Here is an 18,874-nt window from a genome sequence, read left to right as displayed (position 1 = left end):
CGAATAGGCGATAAACCTGGACGAGAGACTTGCGTGGTTAGTCAGGTCGTGGCCGACACCCTCGCTGGGCTTCCGCTTGAAGGTTGCCGAGTACATGTCGTGTAAACGGCGGTAAGTGGTGAGAGCGTGTGTGAAGAAGTACACCCCTGCAGGGTTAATATGATCTATTCGAATAGCCGTGTCCGCGGTAAAGGACTTCTGGGTTGCCTGTACAGTTCATAGACAAGTGAAAGTGGATACTCTAAAATACGCAAGATAAGCGTGAGTGCTATGGATGGCGTTCTCGTAGGGAGACGGAAGCGGATCCATAGTGGTGTATTGATATGGTGAATATGTGGACTCGTGTGCGCCACCTCAAAAGAGTTACTTGCAGTCGTAGTTCAGGTTAGCCACTGAGTCAAAGCTGGCTTGCTGCAGTTAAACCCCACCATCCCCTTTGTTGATAATGATGCATATGTAGTTAGTTCTGATGTAAGTCTTGCTGGGTACATTTGTACTCACGTTGCTTAATTTATGTTTTTGCAGAGAGACTTCAGTCTCGCTAGTAGTTCCAGGTGGACTTCTACATTTAGCTTGTTACCTCAGCTACGGTCTTGTGCCCTCGGCAGTGTCTGATAGACAGTCAGGCTTCTCAGCCTTTTTCTTTTGTAGATGTCTATACTCAGACATGTTAAGCTTCCGCTTGTGCTTGACTTGTATGCTCTGAGTGTTGGGTCATGAGACCCATGTTTGTAATATCTCGCTCCTCGGAGCCTATTGAATAAATACTTGAGTTGTAGAGTCATGTTGTGATGCCATGTTGTATTTGCACATATTGAGCATATTGTGTGTATGTTAATGAAATGCTTGGTATGTGTGCGATCTGACTATCTAGTTGTTTATCCTTAGTAGCCTCTCTTACCGGGAAATGTCTCCTAGTGTTTCCACTGAGCCATGGTAGCTTGCTACTGCTCCGGAACACTTAGGCTGGCCGGCATGTGTCCTTCTTCGTTCATGTGTCTGTCCCCTCGGGGAAATGTCACGCGATGAATTCCGGAGTCCTGTTAGCCCGCTACAGCCCGGTTCACCGGAGTCCTGCTAGCCCAGTGCTACAGCCTGGATTCACTCGCTGATAACCGACACATTCGTTGTTGGGTCATGTATGCCTGTCCCTATAAGTTAGTGCCACTTTGGGTTCACAACTAGCCATGTCAGCCCGGGTTCTTTGTCATATGGATGCTAGCGGCACTATCATATACGTGAGCCAAAAGGCGCAAACGGTCCTGGGCCAGGTAAGGTGGCACCCGTGGGAATACCGTGCGTGAGGCCGCAAAGTGATATGATGTGTTACATGCTAGATCTGTGTGACTTAGGATCGGGGTCCTGACAGCTTTGGTATCAGAGCTTGACTGCCTGTAGGACTACGAAGCCAAACTGGTCGAAGTTGAGTCTAGAAATTCTTTGGTTATATAAGGGAATTGATTGTGGGATGGAACGTAAGGCTCTTTTACTCCTTATCCCTTATGCCTTTTGATCCGAGTCATCTTATCTTTCCTACGGGGCTAAGGAACTAGGCTTTCTTTTCTTTCTATCAGGATCACGTGTTACTAATCTGTAGACTTATAGAATTGTTGGACTTAAGCCTTGGTTCAGTTCCTACTACTTCCGTATGTTAACTGTTGATCTCGAAACCTTGATATTGTGCTTCTGAGTGGTTATGCCACCATTTTTGTAGCATGTCTCAAATCTTTTTGAGCATTTACAGCCGTTATGCTGTCCGAGTCATCCCAGGTTTCTAGATAGTCTGATGCATTTGCAAAATCCTTTCCCTCTGGTTTCGATGTTCTTTTAGGCCAGGTTAGTCACACTAATTGCTGAGTTGAGGTACTCTATTGCCTCGACATATATGTTGGAGTTATTATTATGACCCTAGGTGTCTAGAGTATCACCTAGTAATCCAGCCATGCTTTGTGTTCCCAGTGTGATGATTCTAGCCATCATTCTCGACAGCATCCCGTGATGCCACATAGTTAGTAGGCATTCTACTTCTGGGTTTTCGAACCAAGATTCACCCTACTTACTTCTTGTTGATAGTGTTGCTAGTTCCTTTAGGATATTAGTAACTTTGCGCTAGTCCTCGAAGTCTGTGGTATTTCCTTCTTCCAAATACTATGAACCGTTTATGGAAGAAGTTCTTTGAACCAAAAGATCACAACCAGAGTGCTCTTGATGAGTCCTCCATTCATAGTTGTGAATCTGCTAGTTCTACCTTTCTGCATGGGTTATCCGGAAGAAACTTGTTGAACTTGTTTCGACATACTAACCTATGCATCCACTACTCAGAAACCATATGTTCCTTTGAGTTGTCCCGCTTTAGTTGTCTTTCGACCCTCGTCTACCAGTTGATAGTCAAGAGTATGCGTGCAATTGTTCATCGATGTTTATTATTCTTGTGTTTCGTCAAGCCATTCTATCCAGAATGACTAGGAGAAATGAACTCCAATACCTCATCCATATCTAGGATTGGGTCAAAGTAGTCATACTCCACAGATCAAATACTAATCCAGTTTTTGTTCTCTTCTACCCTGAAGTATTACCCTCTTTATGTCAAGAAAGTCATAGGAATTACACATCATCTTATGAATTCTTGGTGCAGTGATACTTCTCGCCATCATTATTCATTTCTCGGTCCCCGTGTTGTTGAACCGGAATGCCGACAAGTGAATCGTGATGTGTGAAATCAATACTGCTAGCAACCCCGTTGCTTGGTAGTTAAAGGACAATAATTTCATTCTTAGTGTATTCGTTCTTGAATCATCATTCTAAGATAGATCGTGCTACCTAGTCCTTATTTCCGGTGCACCTTTCGATCAATGAGTTGGGGCTATGCCAATCCCTTGCTTATTTGATCATCTCGTCTTGCCCTGAAAAGCAAGATTGTTCTCGAGCTTAATAGCATATCGGTGGTTCGTGATTTTTCGATTATCTTCTCGGAAGTATCACCAGGTTGTCACCTGACCGCTATGTTGAGCTCGTGATCAAGCTGGTTTTCGAAACCACCCTTTCTCCAAGAATCCGTGTTGGATAACCCTGAGCTAGTTGGTTAAGCTAAACAACAACTTGGAGAGTTGGAAGATAAAAGCTTACCTAACTTAGTTTGTTTCAAAGGGATATCCTAGTGTTGGTGTGTTAGTTGAAGAAAGATGATATCTTCATTGATTGGTCCCTGTGATCAGTTGTTGGACCTATTGTCCTATAAAAACTTTGATTTGAGTATGGGCTATCGTCAAATCGAATCAGAACCAACGATGTTCCTAATGTTGTCTTATTCGTGGTTGAACCCTCGAGCATACACCATTACATCTTTTGGTCTGACCAATGCTATCACCTTGTTCACATAATTGTGGAATTCCACTTATATGGACACCTGGATGAATTGTTGTTGAGTCCATCAGCAACATTTTTTATCTCCTCCATGATTCTGTTGAACATTAAGCTAGTGTTGGAAACTTTTGAAAGCATTTCCTTCATGCTATCTCATGAAGGACATGTTTGGATAAAAGGAGTGACTTTCTTTAATTCACGTGCACTTGATGTAAGTTGTCGCCGTGGATCCGAGAAAGATTGTTTTTGCTTCCTCTGGAATCGTCCCAAGTTGGTCATGCACATGTGTGAAGTACTCTATGGGTTGGTAGGTTGGACGCCTCCATTCTATATGGGTTTCCTAGCACACCAAGCCACTAACTGATTTGTTCAAGGACAAGAAGTACCTTCTTAAGAGCTAATCATGACTTATGTTAGGACTTCGTTATCCTCGATGATGGTTCCCCCACCTGAACTCGGTAGTGTTTTATTATAAGACTACTATGTGGTAATGCTTGTCTGGGACAGCGTGTTCACATGTGTGTAGCAGAGCCAGCTCATGTTTTGGAGCTTACTACCGTAGTCCATTCCCCGAGAATCTCGCAACGTCATCTCATCGATTTGTGTTGCAAACTTTCATTTTTTTTCTTTCCAGACTCGATGAGTCTGGAATATCCTGTCACCAACCAGATCTGAATCTCAGGCAGATATGATGGTTGGAACATTTCTCAAGAACTATAATATTGGTCTCTCGATAACCGGTAAAGTGGATGTCGTGGCCAACACACCCAGCCGGAAGACCTATTATTGTAGTATCTTGATTGAAGAAGTTGGCCACCTCCCCATAAGGACCTCGCAGGATTTACCTCCGTAGTTATCCCTTATGGATTCTTGAGCTCCCGAAGTCCGACCTGTTACTTGATGTTCTAGATACCAAACCATTTCAATGAATGGGTTACACTAGCACATCAAGGAGAACATTAGAAACGGAGTGCTCAATGTCTCTCGGTCGATCATGCAGATTTTGTCCCCTTGGCCCCGCCAAGGTGAAATCTGAGAAGGTGTTATCTTCCTTTGCATCTGCATCTTCTACCGGCATTCATCATGGTAGTACGTTGTGTTGCCAGGATCCTTGACACGGATATTGGTAATACCTTGCTGAATATGGAAGTGCTCAAGTTCTTGAGAGCACGCACAAGCGCAAGGTGTTATCATCGGCACTAACTGGGATTGCTCTCAGTTTCCTCGGTTATGCTATAACTTTTTAAACAGTGGACTCACTCTCTACTGTTGAGCTTCTCCCCAGTTACTACAAACATCCCTTGTGTTGTTTACAACAAGGTAATCCACATCATCCATTCTAGTCCGATTATGTTATTCTACCGAACCCCTCTAAACGATCGCTCGAGAATTGCCTTAGGTTGGTACAAAGAGTTTCAATGATCTCTAAATCAAAGGTAATTCTTTTTTCCACTTAAGGAATATTTCTACAAGTCACCTTCCCTAAGGTGCCCCGTTATGGTATCATCGCAACTCAACTCCACGCTACGTTGGCAATCGTTTACCACCTTCTTAAGTGTGGAATTGTTGTCTACCTAGTGAACCCTCGACATCTGTTCCACTCCATCCCTCTAGATGTGTGTTTTGTGTCTCAACCCGAGAGATGGTTCTACGTCTCATTCCGTGAGTTGCTCGATCTTCGAGAAGATCGATTCTTCTAGAGTTTTCCTTTCTTCTCGTTGTCATGTTGGATGGAGTTCTTAGAGCAAGATGTCGAGACAAAGATGGTGATCGAATCGACGTTCCTATGAAGTGCAAGTTGGTTAATGAAGATTGTGTTAGTTTGGTGTCCCCTCTGTCTTCTTACCTCACGTCTTGAATCTCGGGACGAGATTCTTGCTTAGTGGGGGCGAGTTGTCACAGCCCTAGAATTTGATTGTAAATAGTTGCACAACATCCATGCATCATGTCTAAATTTCTTTGAAAGTTGAAATGGGGATTGTTGAAACCCTAGAACCAATTGAATTCAACTAGGTTCAATAAAAATATTTTCAATGAACCCAAAATGCCTTTGGAAATGTTCATGATTTTTGATAAAGGTGAAAACCTCTGCCAAAAATGATGAGCATATTTCTTGGCCATTATGGATTTTTGAATTAACTCATAAAGTATTTGAATTTGGGCATTCGAATGCTATAAATAATTTAAATGCTCAAATAATTCTGAAACTAAATGTGGGCTGTTGCATATATTTCAGAAGGTGCCCACATTTATTTTCAGGATTTTTAGAAGTGCCCTGGTATTTTTAATAAAGCCTAAACAACTACAGAAAAATAGAAAACAGAAAGAGATAAAAGAGAGAGAGAGGAACCTACCTAACTTACCTGTGAAGCCCACCTGGCGGCCCTGTAGCCGGCCCAGCCCACCACCTAGCCCGTGCCAGTCATCACCTACCTCCGCCAGTAGGCAGAGGAGGGAGACAGCGCACGCACGCGCGAGGCACCACGCCTCCTCCCTGCTCGCCTGCCTCACCAAGGCGCCTCGAAGCCCCTCCTCGGTGCCGCTCTGGACCCCCCTGGACCCCCTCTGCTTCTCCCTCGCTCTCCAGATCTCTCTCTCTGTCACTCACCCGAACGGGTTCATCGCCGCCGTTCGTCACCACCGCGGCCACCAGCCAGCACTAGACCCATGGACCAGCCCCCGAGCTCCGCTGTGCCACCCTCGTCCTCCCCGTTAGCTCACATGGCCGAAAGAGCTCCAACGCGCCGTCCCCGACCACTTCTTCATCCTCGGTCGCCGCGGATCTCCATCGCCGACTCGCCGCCGTCCGAGCTTCCCCGAGCACGCCGAGTCCACCACTGCACTCCACGTGAGCTCCTGATCATCCTCCCCCTCTCCGTTCTCTCTCTAGCATGCCGTAGCCGCCGCGCCTCTCTCACCCGACAGCACGCCGCCGCACGAGCTCGTCGCCGACGAGGCTCCGGTGGCCATTTGGTTCCGTGCGTGCCTCCGTTGGGTTCGTGAGCTCTCATAGAACGCGTAGGTGCTAACTGTAGATCCTCCCGTGCACGGCGTCGTCGTTTTCATTGGCGCCCGAACTCCGGCCGCCGTGCAAGTTGCCGCCGCCATTGATTTAGGTCACCTGAGCTGCTGCTGCGTGCACCACAAGACGCGGACGAGCTCCAGCATCGCGTAGAACCTCTCAGCCATCGATTTGGTCGCCGGAGGTGCGTTTCCGACGCCCTTCGCCGTCTCTGGCATCGCCGGCGATGAGCTGCGGTCAACTCCGGTGAGTTTGACCCGGGGTTGACCACAGTTTGACCCCCTCTGGGTCACTGACGTGTGGGCCCCAGGCCACTAACTAAGCTAGGTTAGTGTTAGTTTAACGCTAACTAATTAGATTAGTAAGGTTAGTCACTGGCAGACGGGACCCACGGGTCAAGGTTGACCTGGACCGTCTCCGTTGACTGCTGACGTCACAGCGACGCAATGCTGACGCAATAAAGTATTTTCTGGATTTAATCTTAATCAGGAAATTCCAGAAAATGCCCAAAACTTCTAAAAATCATAGAAAATAAACCGTAACTCCAAATGCAAAGATTTATATATGAAAAATGATCAGAAAAATCCAATCTATCCATATGTACCATTTTCATGCATGTTAGAACAAGTTTTGTTCACTGTTTAGGTCAATTCAATTGAATGACATTTAAACCTTCACATATGGAGTTTGAATTTGAACCTAGGGTTCAAACCAACTTCATTTAACCTGTTGCTAGCTGCATTAGCTCAAACCACAGCATATTGCCATGTCACATTCATGCATCATATTGTCGCATTGCATTGATTGTGTTTCCTCTCTCTTGCCGGTAATTGTTCCCTCTCAGTAGACGACGTTCCGACGATGAGTTCGATGACACCGATGAAGAACTATATTATCTTCAGAAGTGCCAGGCAAGCAAAACCCCCTTGTTCATTCCGATAAAATCCCACTATCTCGCCCCTGCTCTCTTTTACTGCATTAGGACAACACCGATTCATCTGTTACTTGCTGCGGTAGCTGAACCCCTTTATCCTTTGCATGACCAGTCATTGCCACAGTAAATAGATGAAACCCACTAGCATGAGTAGGAGTTGTTTGAGCCCTGATGTGCCTACTCAATCATGCTTGTTGTCATGCCTGCTATTGCTTAGAGTTGTGTCAGGTCTGATTCATCGGGGATGAATCGGAGGTGGTGAACATGTCCTACTGTTGAGAGCTAAGTGTGTGAACACGATTTGGTAAAGGTAGCGGTGAGAGGCCATGTAGGAGTACATGGTGGGTTGTCTCATTGCAGCCGTCCTCAGGAACTGAGTTCTGTGTTTGTGATCCATGAACAGCTACTACCACACATTGGGATCCTTAATTGACTCTCTCGACTTATTAATCAACTCGATCTCTGTCCAGGAGTTGCAACTAGTTTCTGGTGTTTGTAGGTAGTGTTAGTAGTCTACCAAGTGGCACCTGGTACAGGTGGGCTTGGGACAGACTAGGCACAGTGGCACGGTGTACCAAGTGGCACCCGGATGGTGGGCTTGGGAACCCTGCTCATATCGTTTGGGGCCGTGAGCGGCACCCCGGCCGGATCTCCTTGCGGATGGAACCCGAATAGGCGATAAACCTGGACGAGAGACTTGCGTGGTTAGTCAGGTCGTGGCCGACACCCTCGCTGGGCTTCCGCTTGAAGGTTGCCGAGTACATGTCGTGTAAACGGCGGTAAGTGGTGAGAGCGTGTGTGAAGAAGTACACCCCTGCAGGGTTAATATGATCTATTCGAATAGCCGTGTCCGCGGTAAAGGACTTCTGGGTTGCCTGTACAGTTCATAGACAAGTGAAAGTGGATACTCTAAAATACGCAAGATAAGCGTGAGTGCTATGGATGGCGTTCTCGTAGGGAGACGGAAGCGGATCCATAGTGGTGTATTGATATGGTGAATATGTGGACTCGTGTGCGCCACCTCAAAAGAGTTACTTGCAGTCGTAGTTCAGGTTAGACACTGAGTCAAAGCTGGCTTGCTGCAGTTAAACCCCACCATCCCCTTTGTTGATAATGATGCATATGTAGTTAGTTCTGATGTAAGTCTTGCTGGGTACATTTGTACTCACGTTGCTTAATTTATGTTTTTGCAGAGAGACTTCAGTCTCGCTAGTAGTTCCACGTGGACTTCGACATTTAGCTTGTTACCTCAGCTACGATCTTGTGCCCTCGGCAGGATCTAATAGACAGTCAGGCTTCTTGGCCTTTTTCTTTTGTAGATGGTTGTACTCAGACATGTGAAGCTTCCGCTTGTGCTTGACTTGTATGCTCTGAGTGTTGGGTCATGAGACCCATGTTTGTAATATCTCGCTCCTCGGAGCCTATTGAATAAATACTTGAGTTGTAGAGTCATGTTGTGATGCCATGTTGTATTTGCACATATCGAGCATATTGTGTGTATGTTAATGAAATGCTTGGTATGTGTGGGATCTGACTATCTAGTTGTTTATCCTTAGTAGCCTCTCTTACCGGGAAATGTCTCCTAGTGTTTCCACTGAGCCATGGTAGCTTGCTACTGCTCCGGAACACTTAGGCTGGCCGGCATGTGTCCTTCTTTGTTCCTGTGTCTGTCCCCTCGGGGAAATGTCACGCGATGAATTCCGGAGTCCTGTTAGCCCGCTACAGCCCGATTCACCGGAGTCCTGCTAGCCCAGTGCTACAGCCTGGATTCACTCGCTGATGACCGACACGTTCGTTGTTGGGTCATGTATGCCTGTCCCTGTAAGTTAGTGCCACTTTGGGTTCATGACTAGCCATGTCAGCCCGGGTTCTTTGTCATATGGATGCTAGCGGCACTATCATATACGTGAGCCAAAAGGCGCAAACGGTCCCGGGCCAGGTAAGGTGGCACCCATGGGAATACCGTGCGTGAGTCCACAAAGTGATATGATGTGTTACATGCTAGATCTGTGTGACTTAGGATCGGGGTCCTGACAACTAGATTATTGACTAGTAAATCCTTTGGGTGTTGATCACATGGTGATGTGAACTATGGGTGTTAATCACATGGTGATGTGAACTATTGGTGTTAAATCACATGGTGATGTGAACTAGATTGTTGACTCTAGTGCAAGTGGGAGACTGAAGGAAATATGCCCTAGAGGCAATAATAAAGTTGTTATTTCTATTTCCTTATATATAACTGTTTATTATTCATGCTAGAATTGTAATCGGAAACTTGATACATGTGTGAATACATAGAAAAAATATTGTGTCGCTAGTATGCCTCTACTAGACTAGCTCGTTAATCAAAGATGGTTAAGTTTCCTTACCATAGACATGTGTTGTCATTTTATGAACGGGATCACATCATTAGGAGAATGATGTGATGGACAAGACCCATCCGTTAGCTTAGCATAATGATCGTTAAGTTTTATTGCTATTGCTTTCTTCATGACTTATATATATTCCTTTGACTATGAGATTATCCAACTCCCGAATATCGGAGGAATACCTTGTGTGCTATCAAACGTCACAACGTAACTAGGTGATCATAAAGATGCTCTACAGGTATCTCTGAAGGTGTCTGTTGGGTTGGCATAGATCGAGATTAGGATTTGTCACTTTGAGTATCAGAGGGGCATCTCTGGGCCCTCTCGGTAATACACATCATGATAAGCCTTGCAAGCAATGTAACTAATGAGTTAGTTGCGGGATGATCTATTACAAAACAAGTAAAGAGACTTGCTGATAACGAGATTGAACTAGGTATGAAGATACCAACGATCGAATCTCGGGCAAGTAACATACCGATGACAAAGGGAATGATGTATGTTGTCAATGCGGTTTGACCGATAAAGATCTTTGTAGAATATGCAGGAACCAATATGAGCAGCCAGGTTCTGGTGTTGGTTATTGACCGGATATATGTCTCGGTCATGTCTACATAGTTCTCGAACCCGTAGGGTCCGCACGCTTAACATTCGATAACTATTTGTATTATATGAGTTATCTGATTTGGTGACCGAATGTTGTTTGGGGTCCCAGATGAGATCACGGAAACGACGAGGAGTCTCAAAATGGCCGAGAGGTAAAGATTCATATATAGTACGATAGTATCCGAACACCGGAAGTGTTCCGAGGGAACCGGGTACGTATCGGGTCATCGGAAGGGGTTCCGGGCACCCCCGGCAAACATATGGGCCTTATTGGGCCAAGGGCGGGACAAACCAGCTCCCAGGGCTGGTACGCTCCCATATGGGCCGGCCTAATTGGAGAAAGGAAAAAGGGGAGGAGTTAGGAAAATAGAGGGAATAGGACCCCCCTTCCTTTCACTAAAAAAAAAGACACATTCGTGACCTTTTGGGCCGAACGAATTTTTTTCTATCATCCTTATGACACTTCTACGACGATAATTGTGACAAAACCCGGTATCATCATAGATGTGGTGGGCTCCTACTTCTATGAAAAAAAGTCATGATAGAAAATGGGCTTTTTGTCCTGGGCGGGCTGGAGACGCAGCTGCATGACATTCTTTGGGCCGTCCATGACGGAAAAAACCGTGGTAGAAGCGAGGGCGAGGAAAATATCGGGGGAGTTCCCGGTTACGGTGGGTGGTCGGGGGCCGAGCGATGCGCGTTTCTCTCGTACGTACACGCGTGTGTACAAGGCGTTGCGCTCTAACTGAACCTGCGCGAGGCGTTGGGCTCTAACTAAACCCAAGCGATTGCACTAGCTACGTTACTGAACCCGAGCGATCGATCCCTTGCTGTTAACTGAACCCGAGTGATTCCTTCGCTACTGCTGCTAACTGAAGCCGATCAAACCCTGCTGCCTCCTTCCTTGGATGAACAATGAAGCGTTGTTGGGGGGGAGGGGGTTTAGATGAACAGTTCCCGATGGTGGTTTGGATGAACAGGACCCCGTGGTAGTAGAGGTCATTGCTGCTAGATGAACAGGACCCCGATCGAGCCAGTTGGGGGGTGGATGAATAGGACACCATGGAGGGCTAGATGAACAGGACGGCCCCGTGGAGGGCTGGTTGAACAGTAGCTGGTGGAGGGCTGGATGAACAGTAGCCCGTGGAGGGGTGGTTGAAATGGACCCCGTGGAGAGGGTTGGTTGAACAGTAGCCGGTGGAGGAGCACGTGGTGGAGGCTCGATGAACGGGAGGCCGTGGATGAACAGTCGCAGGTGGAGGCTAGAGGAGGTCGACAGTGGATGAATAGTAGACCATGAAGGCTGGAGGGGGTCGACGGTGGAGATGAACAGTATCCCGTGGAGTCCCATTTTGTGGTACGCCACATCCCTCCCGATGAAAAGGACCCTCGTTTTGACCGTAGCGCTCCAACACAAGTCTGTTTCCTCCGTTTTGCGGTATGCCACACCCCTCCCGATCAACAGGACCCCATTTCGACCAAGAGAAGTCCGTTTCCTCCATTTTGCGGTACGCTGGACCCTTCCTGATGAATAGGATCCCATTTCGACCGTGGCCGGTCGAACACAAGGTTGTTTCCTCCATTCTGCGGTACGCCAGGCCTAGTTTCCATCGGTAGTTCCGTCCAAGTCGGTTGGCTCCCGATGAACACGACGACGCATTCCATTCTGACCCAGCCGCTTGCCTCCCCATGAACACGACAACGACGCAGTTTCTCCGTTCCGACCCAACCATTTACACGAGCCCTGGCCGTACGTATGCGCGAGTAGGCATTCGAGACCCCACCTGTATGTACGTATGTGGCCGTATTTACTTTCTTGCACCCTGGCCACTGTACATATGTGTACATGCTACGTGTGCGCCTCTACTACGACACGTGCGCGCCTCTACTATGACACATGCGCACCTTTACATCGACCAGTATGTACGTACACGTTCGCGACCAGAATGACAACGTTACGTATGCTTAGACAAGGTGGGTCCCGACTATCAAGCACTTCCTTGCATGCGAAGATGTAGCTGGTGGGTCCCAGCAGCCAGGGAGCGAATCCTTTTTTTTTGCCCGTAATATGGACGCACTTCCTTGCGTGTGAAGATGTAGCTGGTGGGTCCCAGCAGTCAGGGGGAAAACATTTTTTTCGTGAAATACGGTGGCCCGTCCGGTGGGTCCCTGCTCTGAGGTGGAGGAATCATTATTTTCCGCATAATAAGGAGGCACTTCCTTGCCACGGCCATGGACCCAGCTATCAGCCTCTCCATGTATAGTACTCTTCCGATGGAAGTCATTCCTTAACTACGTTGACCACGCCGTGCCGAGAGCACCAGGGCGGTGTACGACGGCGAGGCCTAGGAAGGGGACGACGCGGAGCCGGGGAAGACACGTCAGTGGATGCCCACACGGAGAGGAGTACAAGGGTTCACTGGTTCAGCTGCGGTGTTTGGCTGCCGTCGCCGCAGAATAACAGGGGGTGTGGGTGAGTAGAGGGATGGCCTGGCTAGCGGTGGGAGTAGTAGGGGGCGGTGAGGCCTCCGCGGCATCACAACCGGCCACAGGAGGCAGGAGTACGTGGCACGACCAGCGCTGGTTTGGGCGGCTGGAGCAAGAAGACCAGAGGTTGAAGAAGCACTACGGCCATTGGATGGACATCGTACGGTCACTGGAGCTAGAATCGTTCATATTGACTAAGTTGACAAAGCCCTCCGTCCACGTCAACTTAGTAGACCCACAAGTCAGCCTCCCACATGGTGGGTCCCAGTTAGCAGGGGGAGTATTCATTTTTTTGTGCTTAATAAGGAAGCACTTCCTTGCGTGCGAAGATATAGCTGGTGGGTCCAAGCTGTCAGCGGCGGGAACATTTTTTTCGAGAAATACAGAGGCCCTTTCGGTTGGTCCCAGATGTCAGGTGGGGGAATCATTATTTTGCGCGTAATAAGGAGGCATTTCCTTGTGTGCGGCTGTGGACTCAGCTGTCAGCCTCTCCACGTACAGTCCACTTCTGATGAATGTCGTTCGTCGACCACGTTGACCATGCCGTGCTGAGAGCACCAGGGCAGTGGACGATGGTGAGGACTACGAAGGGAACAACATAGAGCTGGGGAAGACATGGCAGTGGCTGCCCACGCGATGGGGAGTACGAGGGTTTACTGGCACTACAAGAAATATTTCAACTTGTGACCCTCACTATTGGCCGCTGAAAGGTCATAGTTTTTCATTTGTGACCTTTTTGTGACCAAAAATAGAAGGTCAAAAGCTGGCCGTCGTAAACTGAAATTAGTGACCTTCATTGTGATATGTAAAAGGTCGTTGGTTCCACGACCAAATTTTTGGTCACTAGCAACCTCCTCAGGCCACGTAGGCATCCAGCGTGGCAAGCTGATGTGGCACAAGAATCAGTCCGGTCCGATTCGGCGTTTTACATGGGCCGAGCCCAACAATTTGGCCTTTTTAATGTATTTTTTCCTGTTATTTTTTGCTAGCTACATGGTCCTATTTTTTGCTAGCTACATGGGCCTAGCCCAGCAATTTGGCCTTTTATATTCTAGAGTGCAGCCTTTTATAGTCTACTGATTTCCTATTTTCAGCCATTTTATTTTGCAACGGGTCCCACTTGTCATGCTGAGCTCAAAATTGGTCCCACACATTAGAAATTTCAAAATTTGTCAAACAACCATTATAACTTGGACCCAACTTGTCAGGTTTCCATTTCACGGGTATTCAAATCACATACACAATCATTGTTTCGAACAGACGAGAGAGCAAATGAAATTGGTCGAAAACAATACTACATTAATCTATTACAATAGTTACAGAATATTACAACCCAGATATGCCTACTACTGCCTACAACTACAACACATAATATGCTACTCTTTGCTGATATGCTTCACAGCTTCGGACATGGATTCACACTTCACCTGTGCAAAAAATAAGAATGAACATATAAGAATAAGAATAGGTACAGAACATCAAACAGTAGCCAACGAGGGATCCAATAACTTATAATCAAGAATTGACAGCAAATGCCATGTACATAAATAGTATGAGTAACACTAACCAGTATGCATTCATGGAATGACTAAAATGTTCTCACTAGCTAGGAATTTTTTTGGTATATAATATACTGACATGCGCAACTCTCTAAATTGTCATAGAAATGAAAACTGTAAGAACGAGTTTTAGAACCACGCATGTCAAATTTTAAGCACCAGCAGAATAGCTCTAACAAAACAGACCATGATCATCATGCATCAGGATTTATGGTTCTAGCAAAACAGTAAAGAGATGGACATACACGCATCAAGCATACCAGCTACTACATCACCATTCTCGTGACCACAGACATCACCATTCACTAATAATTCCCACTGGAAGATCAAACTATGCATCCAACAAGCTACAGCAACAGGGAATGCGGAAAAATTATGACCCGAGATGACGAATCAACTGGGTGCATCTCAATTTGAACAACCACGGCGAGACAACAATCGCATACTAATGCGGTGAATCAACTCTGCACGCAGGAGCAGCGCCGTTCATGGCATCCACATGAGGACGCGCAACATCAAGAACATGGCGCATGACAGCAACAGACCTAGAGATCTAGGACGGAGGGAAGGGGAGCTTACACTTGCGGATGCAGGTGGCCAGGTAACCGCATGAGGAGCAGGTGCTCTTCTGGAGGTGGAAGCTGCGGGGTCCGCAACAGATGCGGAATTGAAGAGGGCCCTCATGTAGCAGCAACAACAACATGAAGAATTGAAGACCGACCACCAGAGCCTGCAATGCAAACAGAGAGGCATGAGGAAACTGAATCCAATCACATCAAATCAAATCGAGCTGCTGCACCTTGACCTTGAGGAAAACAAACCTCATCTCATCTCAGGGAAGAATAAGAAGAAAAATATATGGCTGTTGCTCCATGACCATGACCTTGAATTGTTGCTGCTGCACCAGATCAAGGAGGAAGAAGACCTGCAAAAAAAGCAATAACTAGCAATGCACAAGCATGAATTCATGGAAGGACGGATGCAAGGCCAAACATCCAGGATACTGTTTCTTAATGCCCCAACTACTTAAAAACCCATGGTAGTTCTAACCATATTAAATTAAAGGACAAGGTGAAGTCATGATGAATTGATAGTTCCATCTTATAAAGCTTCTTGTTTAGCATATCCTAAATCACAGTCCATCTACCAATATATAAACTCTTTAGTTTTCAGAACCGAGGCTCACATATTTGGGCTTATTTGTACACAGCCAAGAAAAACTTTTTACAAATAAATTCATGGAAGCATATCATCCTTTCAGTCCCTCACCCATATCTTCTAGTAGTATTACAGACAAACTAAATTTTACATAGGGAGGTTCAGATTATCTTCACTGTATTTTTAGTATTTTTTTACTTGAGACAAACTAAATGCTAACATCAATGAAAACAAGACTTGAACAGAAATAGCTATTGAAGAAACACGTTTATAAGATAGAATGAAAATGATTTACACCACAACATATAGTTCACATGTACTGGAGCTATCACAGAGACTACAGAACACACATAATCACACATATGCGAACAGGGTACTACTCCATAGTTCAGGTTATACTAATAAACAAAATTATACAAGTGACTAGACTACTATCACAGATCTACAGAGTAGTACTAAACAGCTAAAAATAAGTAGTAGAAGTAACTAGTACAGGGAGCAAGTACTCTTAAAATCTGAATCTTACAGACTTATACAACACCGGGAAATTCAGAGAAGAAAGGGAGAAAGAGAGATTGAAAGAGGAGGTCGAGGATTATGCAAAATAACTGCCATGTTCCTAATGGACCCCTGCCTGTACCCAAATTCAGGACTCGCTCACTTTCATATATACAAAACTGGGAGGTAGATGTCTGTCCTGTTCCCAAATTTGGGACTCGTTGTTCAAGCATCCTATAATACAGCAATATATGCCCACACAAGCAGTTGAAAAAAATACTTAGAAAGAACTTTCACTTAAAAAGACACCCTGCCTATAATACTAGCTATACAAGCCTAGACAATGTGTTAAAAAATTCAGACAATGTGTCCAATGATACTAGCTATATATGCCAGCCCTTGATTTCTGAACAAGGGTCCAATGATGCCTGACTTGCACAGGTAAACTACTAGCAGCCTGATGCTTGGAGATGCATGCAGTAGGCTGGTGCTGTAACTTCAAAAAGAAATTTGGAGAAGTATTTAGCACCTGCGAGCTCGTCCAGCAGCTCGTCCACAATTGGTAAGGGAAACCGATTCTTCACTGTGCTGTCATTGAGGCATCAATAATCCACACAAAAACGCCATGATCCGTCCTTTTTCTTTACTAGGAGAACCGGAGCAGCATAGGGACTCATACTGTGCTCAATGACACCAGAATCGAGCATTTCTCTGACTTGCCGCTTGATTTAGTCCTTTTGCAACGGAGAGTACTGATAGGGGCGTGCATTCGCAGGTTGTGCCCCCTCAACCAGTGTAATGGCATGGTCGTACTGACGATGTGGCGGCAATTTTTTGGGTTCGCCAAACACATCCTTGTACTCGCTGAGCACTGCTTGAATGCCGGCCGGCAAATTGTTCCCGGGCTCGCTGGGGGGTGGGTGTCTATCCAGAAGAGCCATGTACCAGATCTCGTTGCCGGCTTGCCACTTGTTGAACTGCTCTGGTTCGATTGCCTCCAGGGACTTAACATCATTGTGGCGAACACCTTGTAGCGTAACAGTGGCACCCTCATGCTCAAAGGTGAGAGTCTTGTTTCGCCAATGGACTCATCGGGCTGAATTTCTCCAGCCAGTCCATACCCAGCACGCCGTCGTATGCACCGAGCGTGAGCTGGCGCATGTCTGTAGAAAAGGTGTGCCCTTGTATCCACCATTTGACACCAGGTACAAGCCTGTCGCAGACCAGTCGTTCACCATTAGCAACGCGCACGTCCACTGGCGACAAGGGCGTTGTTGTTGCAGCAATGCGATCGGCAAAGGACGCGGAGATGGAACTGTGTGTACTGCCTGAATCGACAAGGAGCAGCATGACCTGATTACCCACGAGAGCACGGAGGCGGATCGTATGCGGAGTCTCCACGCCGGAGACGGCTTGGGTGGAGAGCACGCAACACTCTTGCTCTGTTGGTGCATCGCCTGGCTCATCTAACAGTTCCATGGCCTGAATTGCTTCATCGGTGAGCACTTCCCCGTGCTCGCCCATGTGTATGGTGAGCAGCTGCGTGGCCTGCTTGCAACGGTGCTCCCTGGAGTATCGGTCACCACATTTGAAACACAGGCCATGTGCCCGGCGGTGATCTCGGAGCTGCCGCTCACGCGCATAACCGTCCCCACCCGCGGCCGCGACCGGTGCAGCAGCAGGTCGCGGCACAACCTGCGGCCGTGGTGGCAGCGCGATGGGTGGTGTTGGGGGTCGTCCCACCAGGAACATGCGCGATCGAGGTCGATGCGTGTCAGTCTCCTCCTCCTGGATGCGCGCCAGAACGGATGCACGCGTGATGCTCGTGGGCGCTTGAAGGCGCACCGCCGCTCGAAGATCGTCCCTCAGACCGAGCAGGAACTGCGTGATGAAGAACTTGTTGCTGAGCGTAGCGTCGAGCGCCAGCAGGTGGTACATATGCGCATCGAACGCGAGCCGGTATTCAGCCACTGTTCCTGTCTGACGGAGTTGCAGTAATTTGTGCATCTCTAACTTAAACTCGTCAGGGCCAAATTCCTCCTTGAGCGCTTCACAGAACGCCTCCCATGGCAACGCTCTGTGTGCCTGACGGTAAGCTTGAAGCCAATGTGCAGCATGCCCCTCGATGTAGAGGGAGGCCGTGGTCACCCAATTGTGCTGCGGCACCCCGTACAGCTCGAAGTAGGACTCACAACGATCGATCCAGAGATACGGTGTCGTGCCGTCAAACTTAGGGAAGTCGTGCTTGGGGGGCTTGACGTGGTAGTCGTCCGTGGGCCGCGCTTGAGGAATCCAGCGAGGGGAAGCTGGCGGCGACATCTGACCTGCCCCGGTGATGGTGACCGCGGGGCGGTGCGGAATGAGGGGTGGACCGTCGTTGACGAGGCGAGCGACCGGCCCATGGACTTCGAAGCCCCTTGGGTGCTCTGATAGTGGCGTGGCCGAGGACGCATGCGGATCGCCTTCCCTGGGCGCGAACTGGTGATGGTGAGAGGAGGCGGGCGGCTGCTGCTTGTCGTGGTTGCTGCGCTGCTGGCGCACCTCATCGATGTCCGCTTGCGTCAAGTCCATCTGGCGGCGAAGGTGCGTGAGGTCGCTGGAGACCTGCTCGTTGAAGGCGAGCTGTGCCTCCACATGCTTGTCGGCGGTGATCTGGCTTTTCTCGAACCGCGTCAAGAGTGACTCCAGCAAGGATTTGATCTCTCCCGAGGTTTCTGACATGGCTACTAGGATGTGGCGGGTCTAGGCGGAAGGTTTGGATGGCGGCGCCGTCGCCCTCACTCCAAATCGGTCCAACCCCGCTGGGGATTTTGGGCTAACTCACCGGAGTGAATCGGCACCCGCATCGGTGGAGGATGTGGGCACGATCTAGCAG

General features: G+C 47.7%; 1 protein-coding gene across 1 annotated transcript; it reads right to left on the bottom strand.

Annotated features, from left to right (window-relative positions):
- Positions 1–14,057: 14,057 nt before the first annotated feature.
- Positions 14,058–18,868, bottom strand: LOC119307381. Its single transcript, XM_037583455.1, has 4 exons — positions 16,529–18,868; positions 15,165–15,268; positions 14,923–15,073; positions 14,058–14,211 (listed from the first exon to the last, which is right to left on the bottom strand). Exon 1 carries the CDS (start codon positions 18,718–18,720, stop codon positions 17,056–17,058), a length of 1,665 nt encoding a protein of 554 aa, XP_037439352.1. The 5' UTR covers positions 18,721–18,868; the 3' UTR covers positions 14,058–14,211; positions 14,923–15,073; positions 15,165–15,268; positions 16,529–17,055.
- Positions 18,869–18,874: the final 6 nt, after the last annotated feature.

The sequence above is a fragment of the Triticum dicoccoides genome, chromosome 5B, assembly GCF_002162155.2.
Source record: "Triticum dicoccoides isolate Atlit2015 ecotype Zavitan chromosome 5B, WEW_v2.0, whole genome shotgun sequence".
Lineage (NCBI taxonomy): Eukaryota > Viridiplantae > Streptophyta > Magnoliopsida > Poales > Poaceae > Triticum > Triticum dicoccoides.
This window is presented reverse-complemented; position numbering and strand designations above follow the sequence as displayed.

What these genes read in the sequence shown, in the direction of transcription:
- LOC119307381 (XM_037583455.1), bottom strand. Translation starts at nt 18,720, where the DNA reads ATGTCAGAAACCTCGGGAGAGATCAAATCCTTGCTGGAGTCACTCTTG.